The sequence below is a fragment of the Centroberyx gerrardi genome, chromosome 8 (genome assembly GCF_048128805.1).
Source record: "Centroberyx gerrardi isolate f3 chromosome 8, fCenGer3.hap1.cur.20231027, whole genome shotgun sequence".
Lineage (NCBI taxonomy): Eukaryota > Metazoa > Chordata > Actinopteri > Beryciformes > Berycidae > Centroberyx > Centroberyx gerrardi.
This window is the reverse complement of record NC_136004.1, coordinates 33,417,610-33,431,521: the sequence shown is the minus strand read 5'-3', so window position 1 is coordinate 33,431,521 and position 13,912 is coordinate 33,417,610. Positions and strand designations below refer to the sequence as shown.

The 13,912-nt window shown below is 46.2% G+C and overlaps 1 protein-coding gene across 1 annotated transcript in view; it reads left to right on the top strand.

Moving 5' to 3' along the window:
* Positions 1-13,912, top strand: part of ddx31 (DEAD (Asp-Glu-Ala-Asp) box polypeptide 31) — a 36,764-nt gene that overhangs the window by 9,177 nt on the left and 13,675 nt on the right. Inside the window, exons 10-19 of the mRNA XM_078285401.1 lie at positions 4,426-4,490; positions 4,651-4,765; positions 5,765-5,870; positions 6,373-6,596; positions 7,006-7,161; positions 7,355-7,414; positions 7,712-7,762; positions 12,414-12,553; positions 12,850-12,934; positions 13,415-13,526. Of these exons, the coding sequence (XP_078141527.1) occupies positions 4,426-4,490; positions 4,651-4,765; positions 5,765-5,870; positions 6,373-6,596; positions 7,006-7,161; positions 7,355-7,414; positions 7,712-7,762; positions 12,414-12,553; positions 12,850-12,934; positions 13,415-13,526 (1,114 nt within the window). The remainder of the gene's footprint in view (positions 1-4,425; positions 4,491-4,650; positions 4,766-5,764; positions 5,871-6,372; positions 6,597-7,005; positions 7,162-7,354; positions 7,415-7,711; positions 7,763-12,413; positions 12,554-12,849; positions 12,935-13,414; positions 13,527-13,912) is intronic.

Sequence of the window (13,912 nt, the reverse complement as noted above, 5' to 3'; positions counted from 1 at the left end):
TACACACTCTACACACTCTACATCTATACACTCTACACACTCTACATCTGCACACTCTACACTACTCTACATCTATACACTCTGCACACTCTACATCTATACACTGCACACTCTACACACTCTACATCTATACACTGCACACTCTACACACTCTACATCTATAACTCTGCACACTCTACACACTCTACATCTATACACTGCACACTCTACACACTCTACATCTATACACTCTGCACACTCTACACACGTCTACATCTATACACTCTGCACACTCTACACACTCTACATCTATACACTCTGCACACTCTACACACTCTACATCTATACACTCTACACACTCTACACACTCTACATCTATACACTCTGCACACTCTACACACTCTACACTCTACACACTCTACATCTACACACTCTGCACACTCTACACACTCTACATCTATACACTCTACACACTCTAGACACTCTACATCATACACTCTACACACTCTACACACTCTACATCTATACACTCTGCACACTCTACAACTACATCTACACTCTACACACTCTACATCTATACACTCTGCACACGTCTACACACTCTACATCTACACACTCTACACACTCTACATCTATACACTCTACACACTCTACACACTCTACATCTATACACTCTACACACTCTACACACTCTACATCTATACACTCTGCACACTCTACACACTTTACACACTCTACACACTCTACAGTCTATACACTCTGCACACTCTACACACATCTACATCTATACACTCTACACACTCTACATCTATACACTCTACACTAACACTCTACATCTAATACACTCTACATCTATACACTCTACACACTCTACACTCTACATCTATACACTCTGCACACTCTACCACTCTACATCTACACTCTACACACTCTACATCTATACACTCTGCACACTCTACACACTCTACATCTATACACTCTACACACTCTACACACTCTACATCTATCACTCTGCACACTCTACACACTCTACTCATACACTCTACACACTCTACATCTATACACTCTACACCTCTACATCTATACACTCTGCACACTCTACACACTCTACATCTATACACTCTACACACTCTACATCTATACACTCTACACACTCTACATCTATACACTCTGCACACTCTACACACTCTACATCTATACACTCTACACACTCTACATCTATACACTCTGCACACTCTACATCTATACACTCTGCACACTACACTCTACATCTATACACTCTCACACTCTACACACTCTACATCTATACACTCTGCACACTCTACACACTCTACATCTATACACTCTGCACACTCTACATCTATACACTCTACACACTCTACATCTATACACTCTACACACTCTACATCTATACACTCTGCACACTCTACACTCTACATCTATACACTCTACACACTCTACATCTATACACTCTACATCTACACACTACTCTACACTCACACTCTATACATCTACACACTCTACACACTCTACATCTATACACTCTGCACACTCTACACACTCTACACCTCTAACTACACACTCTACACTCTACACACTCTACATCTACACTACACACTCTACTACTACACTCTACACACTCTACATCTACACACTCTACACACTCTAACACACTCTACATCTACACACTCTACATCTACACTCTCACATCTATACACTCTACACACTCTACTCCACATCTACACACTCTACATCTACACACTCTACATCTATACACTCTACACACTCTACACACTCTACATCTATACACTCTGCACACTCTACACACTCTACATCTATACACTCTACACACTCTACATCTGCACACTCTACACACTCTACACACTCTACATCTATACACTCTACACACTCTACATCTATACACTCTACACACTCTACATCTGCACACTCTACACACTCTACATTTATACACTCTGCACACTCTACATCTACACACTCTACACACTCTACATCTATACACTCTACACACTCTACACACTCTACATCTACCACTCTGCACACTCTACATCTATACACTCTGCACACTCTACACACTCTACATCTATACACTCTACACACTCTACATCTATACACTCTACACACTCTACATCTGCACACTCTACACACTCTACATTTATACACTCTGCACACTCTACATCTACACACTCTACACACTCTACATCTATACACTCTACACACTCTACACACTCTACATCTACACACTCTGCACACTCTACACACTCTGCACACTCTACACACTCTACATCTACACACTCTGCATACTCTACACACTCTACATCTATACACTCTGCACACTCTACACATTCTACATCTATACACTCTACACACTCTACACACTCTACATCTATACACTCTGCACACTCTACATCTATACACATCTACACACTCTGCACACTCTACACACTCTACATCTATACACTACACACTCTACACACTCTACATCTACACACTCTGCACACGCTACACACTCTACATCTACATTTCTACATCTATATATATACTCTAGATCTAAGTACTATATATCTACAGTGTGTCTCTACATGTAGATACTCTATATACTGTAGATACTGTAGATCTATACTGTATAGATCAGTACAGAGTCTCTGACCAGCTGCAGGACTCATGGGGATTTGAACTTGATTGACAGCTGCCATGTTACAGAGAAGCTCTTCAGTCTGACAGCAGGAAACGATAGTCGTGTTTTATCTTTCTGTCGCTTCCGTGTTTAAAACGGCACCAAACACTACAGTACCCATGATCCTTAGAGGGAGTTACTATGGCGACGGCGCAACGAACTGGCAACGCCGATTCGGTAGGCGTGTCAAGCACATAGACGTAGAACCGTAGAATCAGTATTCGTGTTTTTTTGCAGAATGTAAATCTTCTGGCGTCACGTCGCCATAGAGACGGCAGCTGCGTAGCAGAGCGCCGGAGAGCCGACGGACGGTTCCGATTAAACCCGACGAGCGGATCCACCGCCGCTCCGGACCGAGACGACGGGAAGCGGCAGAAAGAAGAGCGGCTGTTTCTCTCCTGGCAGCCGCGGGTACAAAACACCGACCGTGTTCCTCTTGTCTCGACGTCGGGACTCTTGACGGTCCGAGGTCGTAGCGTCAGGTCCGTCTTGTGTGACCGGCTCTAGATACAGTTCGTCTCTCCCGCGTGACGAGACGACGAGCGAGCTCTGTGATTGGGCGACTTCGATGACGCGGTTCTCCTCTGGGATGAGCGGTTTTCTTCGCCTTTTTTTTCCAACTACGCTAGTTTTCCCCGACGCAGCGGCTGCTGGTCTGAGCTGCCGGCTCGCTCTGTAGCGGCTCAGCTCAAACAACGGCGAACCCTGACCCTGGTACTCTGCTTCAGGAACCGAGAACTGGCCACGCCCACGTCTTCACGTCTCAGCTCTATGTTGCGGTCTGGTCTCTTCCTGCAGATCTTTACAGATCCAGATCTTGACAGCAGAGTTCAGTCTGGAAGCTGCTGGAGAAACTCTCAGTCCTCCAGTTCAGGTCCAGAACATCACAAGCTTCAATACAGAACTACATTCAGATCCATCGAGTCGTTCCCAATCCCCCAAAAACCTGAGAGTAAAAGAAACTGAGAACCAGACACTGTAACTCTCTCTCTCTCTCTCTCTCTCTCTTCCTCTCTCTCATCTCTCTCTCTCTGTCTCTGTTCTCTGTCTCTCTCTCTCTCTCTCTCTCTCTCTCTCTCTCTCTCTCTCTCTCTCTCTCTCCTCTCTGTCTCTGTCTCTGTCTCTCTCTCTGGTCTCTCTCTCTCTCTCTCTCTCTCTGTTCTCTCTCTCTCTCTCTCTCTGTCTCTCTCTCTCTCTCTCTCTCTCTGTCTCTCTCTCTCTCTCTCTGTGTCTCTCTCTCTCTCTCTCTCTCTCTCTGTCTCTCTCTCTCTCTCTCTCTGTGTCTCTCTCTCTCTTCTCTCTCTCTCTCTCTCTCTCTCTCTCTCTCTCTCTCTCTCTCTCTCTCAGTTGGCTCAGCAAAGTTTCCAGATCTTCCAGAAACTTCTGAAGGTAATTCAGTATATTTTTAGTAGTAGTACTAAGATAGTTAGTACTACTAACAGTAGTAGTAGTATTGGGTAGCAGTAATAATAGATCTCTCTAAATAATAAATAATATATAACTTTGATACTGTTACCTCTCTCCCTCTCTTACTCTCTCTCTCTCTCTCTCTCTCTCTCTCTCTCTCTCTCTCTCTGTCTCTCTCTCTGTCTCTCTCTCTCTCTCTCTCTCTCTCTCTCTCTGTCTCTCTCTCTCTCTCTCTCTCTCTCTCTCTCTCTCTCTCTCTCTCTCTGTCTCTCTCTATAGCGTACTGAGTATTCTCTCTGTCTCTCTCTCTCTCTCTCTCTCTCTCTCTCTCTCTCTCTCTCCAGCCGTTTACCTGGATCGTCCCAGGAGTCCTGATGGGAGGAGAGAAGAGGAAAGCAGAGAAGGCGAGGTACAGTCTGAACTCTGTCAGTCTGTCTCATGATCTTCATACAGCGCTGGGTGTGCCCAGGGTCCTGTGGGGGGTTAATCCTCCCTGTCAGGAGGAGCAAATCAAACGCACCCTGCTTTTAACTGATGAAATTGCTCCCCCCCCCCCCCCACCCCCCCAGGCTCCGTAAAGGCATTAACATCCTGGTCTCGACTCCTGGCCGTCTGGTGGATCATATCAGAAACACCCTGAGCATCGCCTTCAGCGCCGTCCGCTGGCTGATCCTGGACGAGGGCGCGACCGGTACAACACACACACACACATGGAAACACACACACACACACGCACACACTCCTGATCCTGGACGAGGCCGACCGGTACAACACACACACACACATGGAAACACACACACACACGCACCACACCCCTGATCCTGGGACGAGGCCTCCTGGTAGAAGAACCACAGAAAGATTCAAAACGTTCTGCGACAGATGAGCTTGACCGCCACAGTAAGCCCCGCCTCCTGCTGGTTAACAGTCTGCCACAGGAAACCAGTCAGTCCGTAACAAACACAGTGACTGAATGTTAGCTAGTTCCATGTGTTGTGTTCAGGTGCTTTAATGGAGGACGGACAGACGGGACAGACGGGACAGACGGACTGTATTGATCCCTGAGGGGAAACTGCAGCTGTTGCAGCAGCAGGACTTCACAGGACAAAACACTGAGTCCTAAACAATCAACAGAAGAGGAATAATATAAAAATAGAAAGGCTAAAAAAGGCAGAACACAAGAATGCAAAAAAACATAAAGTATATGGGAAGTATATAGTTATCTAGTTATAAACATGTATGATAATGTAGTACAAACACATTCCAGACTTGCCAAATACATACAAATATAAATATATAAACAACCATAATTAAAACAATAGCTGTAATGCTGTTAGCAGCTGAGCTGTGGACAGAAACCTGGAGCTTAGCTAGCTGTCTAACATAAACTAGCTAGCCGCTAACTAGCGGTTAGCTAACTACATTTTGTAGCTCAGGTTGGCTCCATGAACACTGAGCTGCTCAGTGTGTGTGTGTGTGTGTGTGTGTGTGTGTGTGTGTGTGTGTGTGTGTGTGTTGTGTTTACAGTCTCATTACTGTTTTTCAGTCTCCATGTCATCTGAAGTTCAGTCTGCTGGAGATCAAACCTGCGATCTGAATTCACACCACCTGGAACACTGCTGTCATCATTTTAACTTGGTGTGTGTGTGTGTGTGTGTGTGTGTGTGTGTGTGTGTGTGTGTGCAGGACGTTGGACCTGGGTTTGAGAAGGATCTGGCTGTCATATTAAACAGTCTGAACTCTACTGGACCGAGCAGACAGAACGTCCTGCTGTCTGCAACACTGACGCACGGTAACACACTGTGTGTGTGTGTGTGTGTGTGTGTGTGTGTGTGTGTGTGTGTGTGTGTGTGAGAGAGAGAAAGCTTTGACTCTGACTTGTACTTTGATGACTTGAAAAGGTTTCTAAAGTCTTGACTTGAGATCTTGTGTTTGTGTAAATGACTTAGATTGAAAGTGATGAGATTTGTTCCAGCGGACGACTGAATTTAAATTCTGTTTTCTGAATTTGTATGGAATGATTGAATTTATTGAAGTTGAAACTGATTATAGAAATCAAACTCATGATGCTCTTACCAAGTTTTTATCCTATTAAAACCATATTGCATTGAAAAGTCCTAGATATTTAGTTTTCTTTAAGATATTAAATTGATACTGGACTCTTGATTTGTTCTGACTTGACTTGCTGTTCTACATTTAGACTTGAGACTTGACTTGAGACTTGAGACTGACTGTGTGTGTGTGTGTGCGTGTGTGTGTGTGTGCGTGTGTGTGTGTGTGTGTCCGTGTCCCAGGTCTGTCTCGGTTAGCAGACTTGTGTATGAACGACCCGGTCAGCATCCACGTGTCTGGCCCCGCCTCCTCTGACATCATTACCACCTCAGTGACCCCTGACCCCGGTCCAGCCGGCCAATCAGAGAGCTTTGCCGTGCCGGAGGAGCTGAACCAGTTTGTGGTGATCGTTCCCAGTAAAGTCCGACTGGTCTGTCTGGCTGCTTTCATACTGGACAAATGTAAGGTAAAAATGATCTCTATTCTCTCTCTGGACTGATGTAAGGTAATAGAATACAGTATATAACATTATATAACTTGACAACACTTTTTTTCATGTCATGTTGACTTTAATCCTGTTTTGGTTTTTTATGTTTTCATTTTTGTTTTGGATGTTTAACTTCTTTCTAAATTGTCTTTGTCTAAAATGTTCTCTCCTGTTATTCTTTTACTCTTCCTCGTCTTTATGCTCTTTGTAAATCACATTTACACTTTTCTGTAAGGTTAGTGTTAGTGTAAGTTTAGGATTATTGGCATATATTTAATAGTATATGTATAGGGTATAATGTGATATTTTAATAAGCTGTGTGTGTAGTTTCCTCAACAGGGTAATAAACTCTGTGTGTGTGTGTGCGTGTGTGTGTGTGTGTGTGTAGTTTTCTCAGCGGAGTAATAAGCTGATCGTCTTCGTCTCGAGCTGTGAAGCGGGTCGAGTTCTCCTCTCTCTCTTCTCCTCCGTCCTCTGCGGGCCCTCGGCCAATCACAAGCCTCCGCTCAACTTCCTGCGTCTCCATGGCAACATGAAGCAGGAGGTAAGGAAGCCCGGTGCCATCCCATAATAACCAAGTCCCTCCTCTGCTGTGTGTTTCCCTTCACTCCTCTCTCAGCTCGATCTGTTTCCCCTCTGAAACCTGTTTGACCCCAGACACTGTTTTAGCTATTTTGTTTGATTGATTGATTGATTGATTGATTGATGTCAGTAACAGTACCTCCTGTCTCCTGCAGGAGCGGTCGGAGGTGTTTCAGGAGTTTTCTGTCTGTCAGTCTGGTGTGCTGCTCTGTACGGTCAGTACATTCACTCTGCTTCAGTCTGACTTCACTTACAAACACTGCCATGTCACAGTAGCTGCTAGTTTTCCAGTTAGTCTGACATCCCTGACAGTCTGACCTTTGACCTCCAAGTTACCGTGCTATTTCATATCCAAACTAATAGTAGACAGTGTTGTTATTCAGTTCTTCTATAATGTTTCTATGTTTACAGTATATTAATAATCTGCTCATTAGTTTTGTTATGGTAGCTACTGCATATGTAATATTTACATACATTATAAATATGTGTGTGTGTTTGTGTGTGTGTGTCAGGATGTAGCAGCCAGAGGACTGGACCTACCACAGGTCACCTGGATAGTTCAGGTAAATACCTGCTGCTGTAGCGGTGGTGATATGACTGATCTTATGTTTCAAATACACAGAACATGATATTAAAATTCACAGTGCCACCTCTTATACTCCCCGTGCTGATTGGAAAGTTTTAAGCACGAACCTATAACTTGCTCCGATGTAGAGAAGGTGGCAGGGACTGGGCAGACAGGTCAGGGTTCTCAAGTGGGCTCCTTCCATCCTTGGTGTTTCGCTGAATTGGCCCACGACATCTCCAGTAGGTTCAGCAGTGAGTCCCCCCCCCCCCCCCCCCCCCCCCCAGCCTGCTCACTTAGGAGCCCAGCTGGGGTCTTTTCTCTTCAGCCAGAGCCATTGGCCTGGCGTAGGGCTTGCCCACCGGTCCCCGGGTCCTTCAGCAGCATTATAATGGATACTGCCACGAAGCCCCGGCATCCGACCTCCACTGGGCAAACCCTTGGTCTCCAGCCTTGCTGCTCTGCCTCCGCTGCAAGCTCAGTGTATCACAGTTTATTCCTCTCAAAGGTTTTGTGCACAGCATCCTCCCAAGGTACTGTGAGTTCCACGAAGTAGACAGTGCGCAGAGAGTTGGACCGCAGCACCAGATCTTGCCTCAAGTTGGTATTGGCTATCTCCGATGGAACTAAGATGTTGGCCCACGTCCACCAGCATTTCCCAGTCCCGGGCTGCTTCCAGTTGTCCGACTCTGGTCCTCAGGGCACTTCCTCTGTCCTTGTTCCCCTTCCCAGAGAAATGCTTTTGTCTCAGCTGGGTTAGATGTTCTGGGGGGCAAGGCATTGCTGGTTGTTCTCTTGGTTTCAAGAATTGCTGCCAGGCACTTGAGCACTTTGTTGTGTCTACAGGTGTACCTGCCTTGGGAGGAAGTGAGGATGTGTCTGAGCATAGCTGGTGTTGAACACAGGGGGCATGATGGATCTTCACCCAGCCATTGGTTGAGATTTCTGGGAGCAGGAACGACATCGTAGGTTGCTGGAATAAGGAAACTGATCCTACTTTTCTTCCAACTGATCTTCTGTTTCTCCACGCTCTCCCATCTCATCCACTGGCCCTACTTAGCTTGTGACACAGCCTTGGCGCACCGTATTGACTACTGTCATACTAATGCCGTTCAGATGAGGATACTTTGTTCCAGTAAGGTCGTCTTTCACCAAGCCCCAAGCCTCCTTTTCCCTGTTGGTCTTGGCCCATGATGTCACCATGGTGGAGATCAGATATTGCCTGTTGTGCTGCGTCCTTTGGAGTCCACTTCCATTCTCTTGCAAAGGTTTGTGCAGCAGCTCTTTTCACCATGTCTGGGGACTCTGACAGGGTCATCTCTAGTCTCACTTTGGTGCATTTAAACTCCTGGTTAGGTGTTACATAGGAACTGATCATCTTCTCCATCTTCTCAACTCTTGTGAGGGCGATGTCATAAATGTCAATGGCCACATAAGGCAGGGTAGTAGCCCAAACTGCAGGCACCAGACTTTCAGCTTGCCGGGCAGCATAGATCGGTCGATGTTCTCCAGACCTCTGAGCACTTCCTGCGCCTGGTCAGTGTCCTTGAGCTTCAAGTCATACTGTCTTCCAGGGCTTTTGATTAGTGGTGTCGGTTCTTGGTTGATAAAGAACCTCTGATCTGCCAGTTTGATGCTGGAGATGCCTCTTGATTTGGATGGCTTGATCTTCATTCTGGCCCTTGCAATGTTCTCTTGAAGCTTCCCTAGTAGCATCTGGTGCGTGCTGCTGTTGTGTCATGGTCATATCGTCCATGTAGGCCCTGATGTAGGCTTCGGACTTAAGCCGTTCACCACCACTACCCACTTGGAGGCTCTGACAACCACTTCCATGGCCATGGTGAAGTCCAATGGGGAGATGGTACAAGCTGCCATTATGCAAATCTCCAGGCACTGTCATGTGATGGTAAAATCTTGTGTGGTGAAACAGAGCTGCAGGTCTTGAAAGTAGGTTTTGACAAGGTTTGTGATAGACTCTGTTATCCTTAAGAAGTTGAAGGATGCCCAGAGGAAACTGTGAGGAACGGACCCAAACGCATTGGCAAGATTAAGGGCAAATGACATGGAGATCCCTCTTCTCTCTCTTAGCTGCCTGGATTTGGTGCCAAATCATGCTGGTGTGCTCCAGACATCCAGAGAACCCTGGAATCCCAGCTTTTTGAACTGTTGTATCCACAAAGTTGTTTCTCTCCAGATAGTTGGTAATCCCCTGAGCTATGACACTGAAGAAAATCTTACCCTCCACATTGAGGAGGCAGATGGGGCGGAACTGGCTGATATCAGAGGACTTCTTCTCTTCTCTTTCAGAATCAGGACTCCTCCTGCTCTGCGCCATGCTTTGGGTATGATTTGTTTCTCCCAAGCCACTCTCCTTAGCCTCCACAGGAACCGTAGAACATCAGGAGCGCCCTTGTATACTCAGAACCCCATTGGGCCCTGGGGCTGATGATGCTCTTGCTCGTCTTACTGGGTTCTCCTCTTCCTCCCACTTTGGAGGGCTGACATCCATCTGGTGCTCTGGCTGTTCAATTGGTGGGATATCCTTGTAATAGCTTGTTCATGTCTCTTCTCATCGGAGTGTGATCTTTCCAGGTGCTCCTCCAGTTCTTGCTTTGATGTTTTCAGGCTTCCTCCCTTCTCGTTGGTGAAAAGCGATTTCACAAATTTGAAGGGGTCCTTGAAGAAACATGATCTTGCTTGTTCTTTCTATTTGCATGCTTTCTGCAGGTTCTCTGCTCCTCTCAAGGTTAACCGGAGTATATTGATGCCGTCCTTCATGCTTCCAAAGCCTTCCTCCACTGCTTCTTGAGCTGCCTCCTCTCCCGGATCAGGCGTTCTATCTCCTGTTGCCGTCTTGACTTGCTTTCCATTATTGCTGCCTTTTTCCTTTTTCTCCCTTACTCCATACCGTTCTGCTCCATAGTCGTAGATTATGTCCCCCATCTTGTCAAGCTTTCTTTCTACTGTGCCCCTCATCCTTTCTAGGGTGCTGGTCAGGTCTGCGTTGATCGTCTCCCACTCTGCCTTCTCTGAAGCTCCGGGCAATTTCACCCAAGGCTTGTTCCCACTGATCTTCTTCTCCCTTGCAGGTTTTCTTGGCTGGATGGGCTCCGTAAATTCCTCCGCTCTTGCCTCTGTGCTTGAGTTTACTTCCTCAGGGGGGCTGATATCCTGCAAACCTCGGTGTGGTTCCAGTCGCTGAACTTCATTCGACTGACTGAGGTCCCTGTTCTCCCTCTCTCAAGCACTTTTTCTTTCCTTGATGTATTTTCAGGCCCTTTGAAGATGTTATTTTCTTCCAGCCGCAGGGACAGACCTGAAGCCTTTTCTCGGATGCTGTTGATGTGCAAGATTCTTGCTGAGTGCTTGCCTTCCACATAGTCTTTTCCGTTCTTGGGTCTGCAGCCATGTTATCCATCCGTGATTCTACTTCGGCCCACGCTCTCACAGACTCTGCGGGTATTATCTCTTATGTTCATAGCCCTTGGTGGTTGTTTCCTGAATACTGATTAGTGTTGGATCCCGCTGACATGGGTAGTTAACCCATGCCAGCCCCAGTTGGGGTCTATTTCCTTCTGTCAGCTGTCTGTCCAAGCAGATCATAACCAGTGAAAATTTCTCCACAATCTGCCATTACAGGGAGATTGTGCTACATTCTAACAAAAATCCAAGTATATTTTGCAGTGCTTTCATTCATCATAGTTTCGCTGACACCACTCACACACTGACTGCTTCCAAACTGCTTTCACAACCTAACAGTCTGCCGTTGTCCAGGCCAGCCTCGCCCCAGGGACGCTATGCTAGGTGGAGTTGATTGGACAAGCCTTTACTAGAGTCCCAAAGACTTCAGAAGAAGAAGTCATTTTGTTGGCGGTTTCCTCCTAGGCCTTTATACTTTTGTGTCAAAGTGTCTCTGTAGCTCTTACTGGAGCTTACTGCTCCTCTCCAAAACTGTAACTGAGCGTAGAGCGGCACAAGACCACAAGAGCTGTGATTGGCCGCTTGGTATCTCCTCCTCCTGTATCGGTTGCTGTGGGTCGATAGTGAAGACAACATGGAGCAGATGAAGAGAGACGAGCTGAGGAGGTTCAGATGTTCATCTGGACGACAGATCATCTCCCGATTATAAGGACACCAGTTGAACTGAAATATCCACAACATCTTGTCTACCCCTTTTTGTAGATTGCCGAGTCTGTGACTGCTTGGACCAGCTAGCTGATTGGCATAGACTAATTTTCTGAATGCAAAATTGCATTTGAGTATTGCCAACCTTTTGAAACTGGTGTGGTATTCATTAAAATATGTTTGAAAAAGTTCTGGCTGGTCCTAAAGGTCTTTCAGTTCTTTTCAGTTTTAAATGATTGGATCAGTGTTTGTTTTCTTGAAGGGTTTTATTTTCTTTAAAGGGTGCAAATTGAATGTTGTGTAGTTGGGTTGAACTGTTCAGTAACTTGCAAAATGCTCTTAGAAATAGTCAACATGAAACAAATGGTGATCCATAGCATGGATCGTGATACTGCCTGAAAAGATTGTGATTATATTTTGGCCATATCGCCCTCTACTACTACTACTACTATTACTATTACTAATACTCGAACTACTGCTACTACTTCACAGCTCTGTGTGTGTGTGTGTGTGTGTGTGTGCAGTACACCCCCCCCACCTCAGCAGCAGAGTACGTCCATCGTGTCGGGCGGACGGCTCGTATCGGAGGAAGAGGAAGCAGCCTCCTCTTCCTCACCCCCGCTGAGACTGCCTACATCACCGAGCTGGCCAATCACAACATCAGGTCTGTTGACTGACTGTCTGTCAGGCTGAAAACACAAGACACACGACACTGTAGTACTTTGTATTACCTATTACCTGTCATGGTACCCTATAGTACCATCACAGTACCCTGTAGTACCATCATAGTACCCCGTAGCACTCCACAGTACCATCACAGTACACCTTAGTCATATTTAGCACTTTGTATTGTACTTTCAATTCTGATATTTGGTGCAGCACCTGAACGCAGCATTATACACTGTTGCCACTAATCCACTTCCTGGTTTGACTGTGTGGGCGGGTCTCACTGTGTTCCAGCCTATCAGAGATGAAGCTGCAGGACATCCTGTCCAATCTGATGCTGGATGATGCCTACAAAGGGCGGGGCAAGTACCACAGCAAGGTAGGTGCCTTCGTCCTACCAGGGGTTCTCAAACTGGGGCCAGGGGCCCTTGAAGGAGTTCCAGTGGTTCTTGACGGGGTTCTAGGGGTTCTGGAGGAGGTTCTATGGATCCTTTTTTAATGTTTGTAGTGCCGTGAGTTGTATGATTGTATGAAATGTGTTCTGTAAATAATATATAACTTTGATACTGCAACCTCTCTCTCTCTGTGTGTGTCCCTCTCTCTCTCTCTCTCTCCTCTCTCTCTCTCTCTGTTCGTCTCTCTCTCTCTCTCTCTCTCTCTCTCTCTCTCTCTCTCTCTCTCTCTCTCTCTCTCTCTGTGTGTGTGTGTCTCTCTCTCTCTCTCACTCTCTCTCTCTCTCTGTGTGTGTCTCTCTCTCTCTCTCTCTCTCTCTCTGTGTGTGTGTGTCTCTCTCTCTCTCTCTCTCTCTCTCTCTCTCTCTCTCTCTCTCTCTCTCTCTCTCTCTCTCTCTCTCTCTCAGAACTCGTCCAAAGCTCTGGATCAGGAGATCAGAGAGCGAGCCACAGTTCTGCAGACTGAGTTCGAGAACGTCGTTCACTCCAACACACACACAGTACAGACTGCCAAGAGAGGTACACACACACACACACACACACACACACACACAGAGAGAGACTTGCAGTGTGAAAAGTGCTGGTTATTGTGATGATAATGCTGTTTCATGTTGCTCCTGTGCCGGCTGGTGGTGTCGATCATACTGGGAACAACAGAGCGAGACACAACACTCTGTAGAGGGATATAGACTCTGTTCATCACATTGTGTCTCACTGTTTTGTTCCTTTACTGACATTTTTAAAGTCAGAAGCTCGACTGTTTGAGTCGATCATACTGACGAGGAAGGAGGAAGAGAATATAATGAAGAGTTATTTTGTTGAGTCAGGTCTGCTGAATATGAGGATATTAGCAGTGATGATAATGACATTAAAGCGAATTAAAGCCCTCCAGTCCTCCCTGCAGG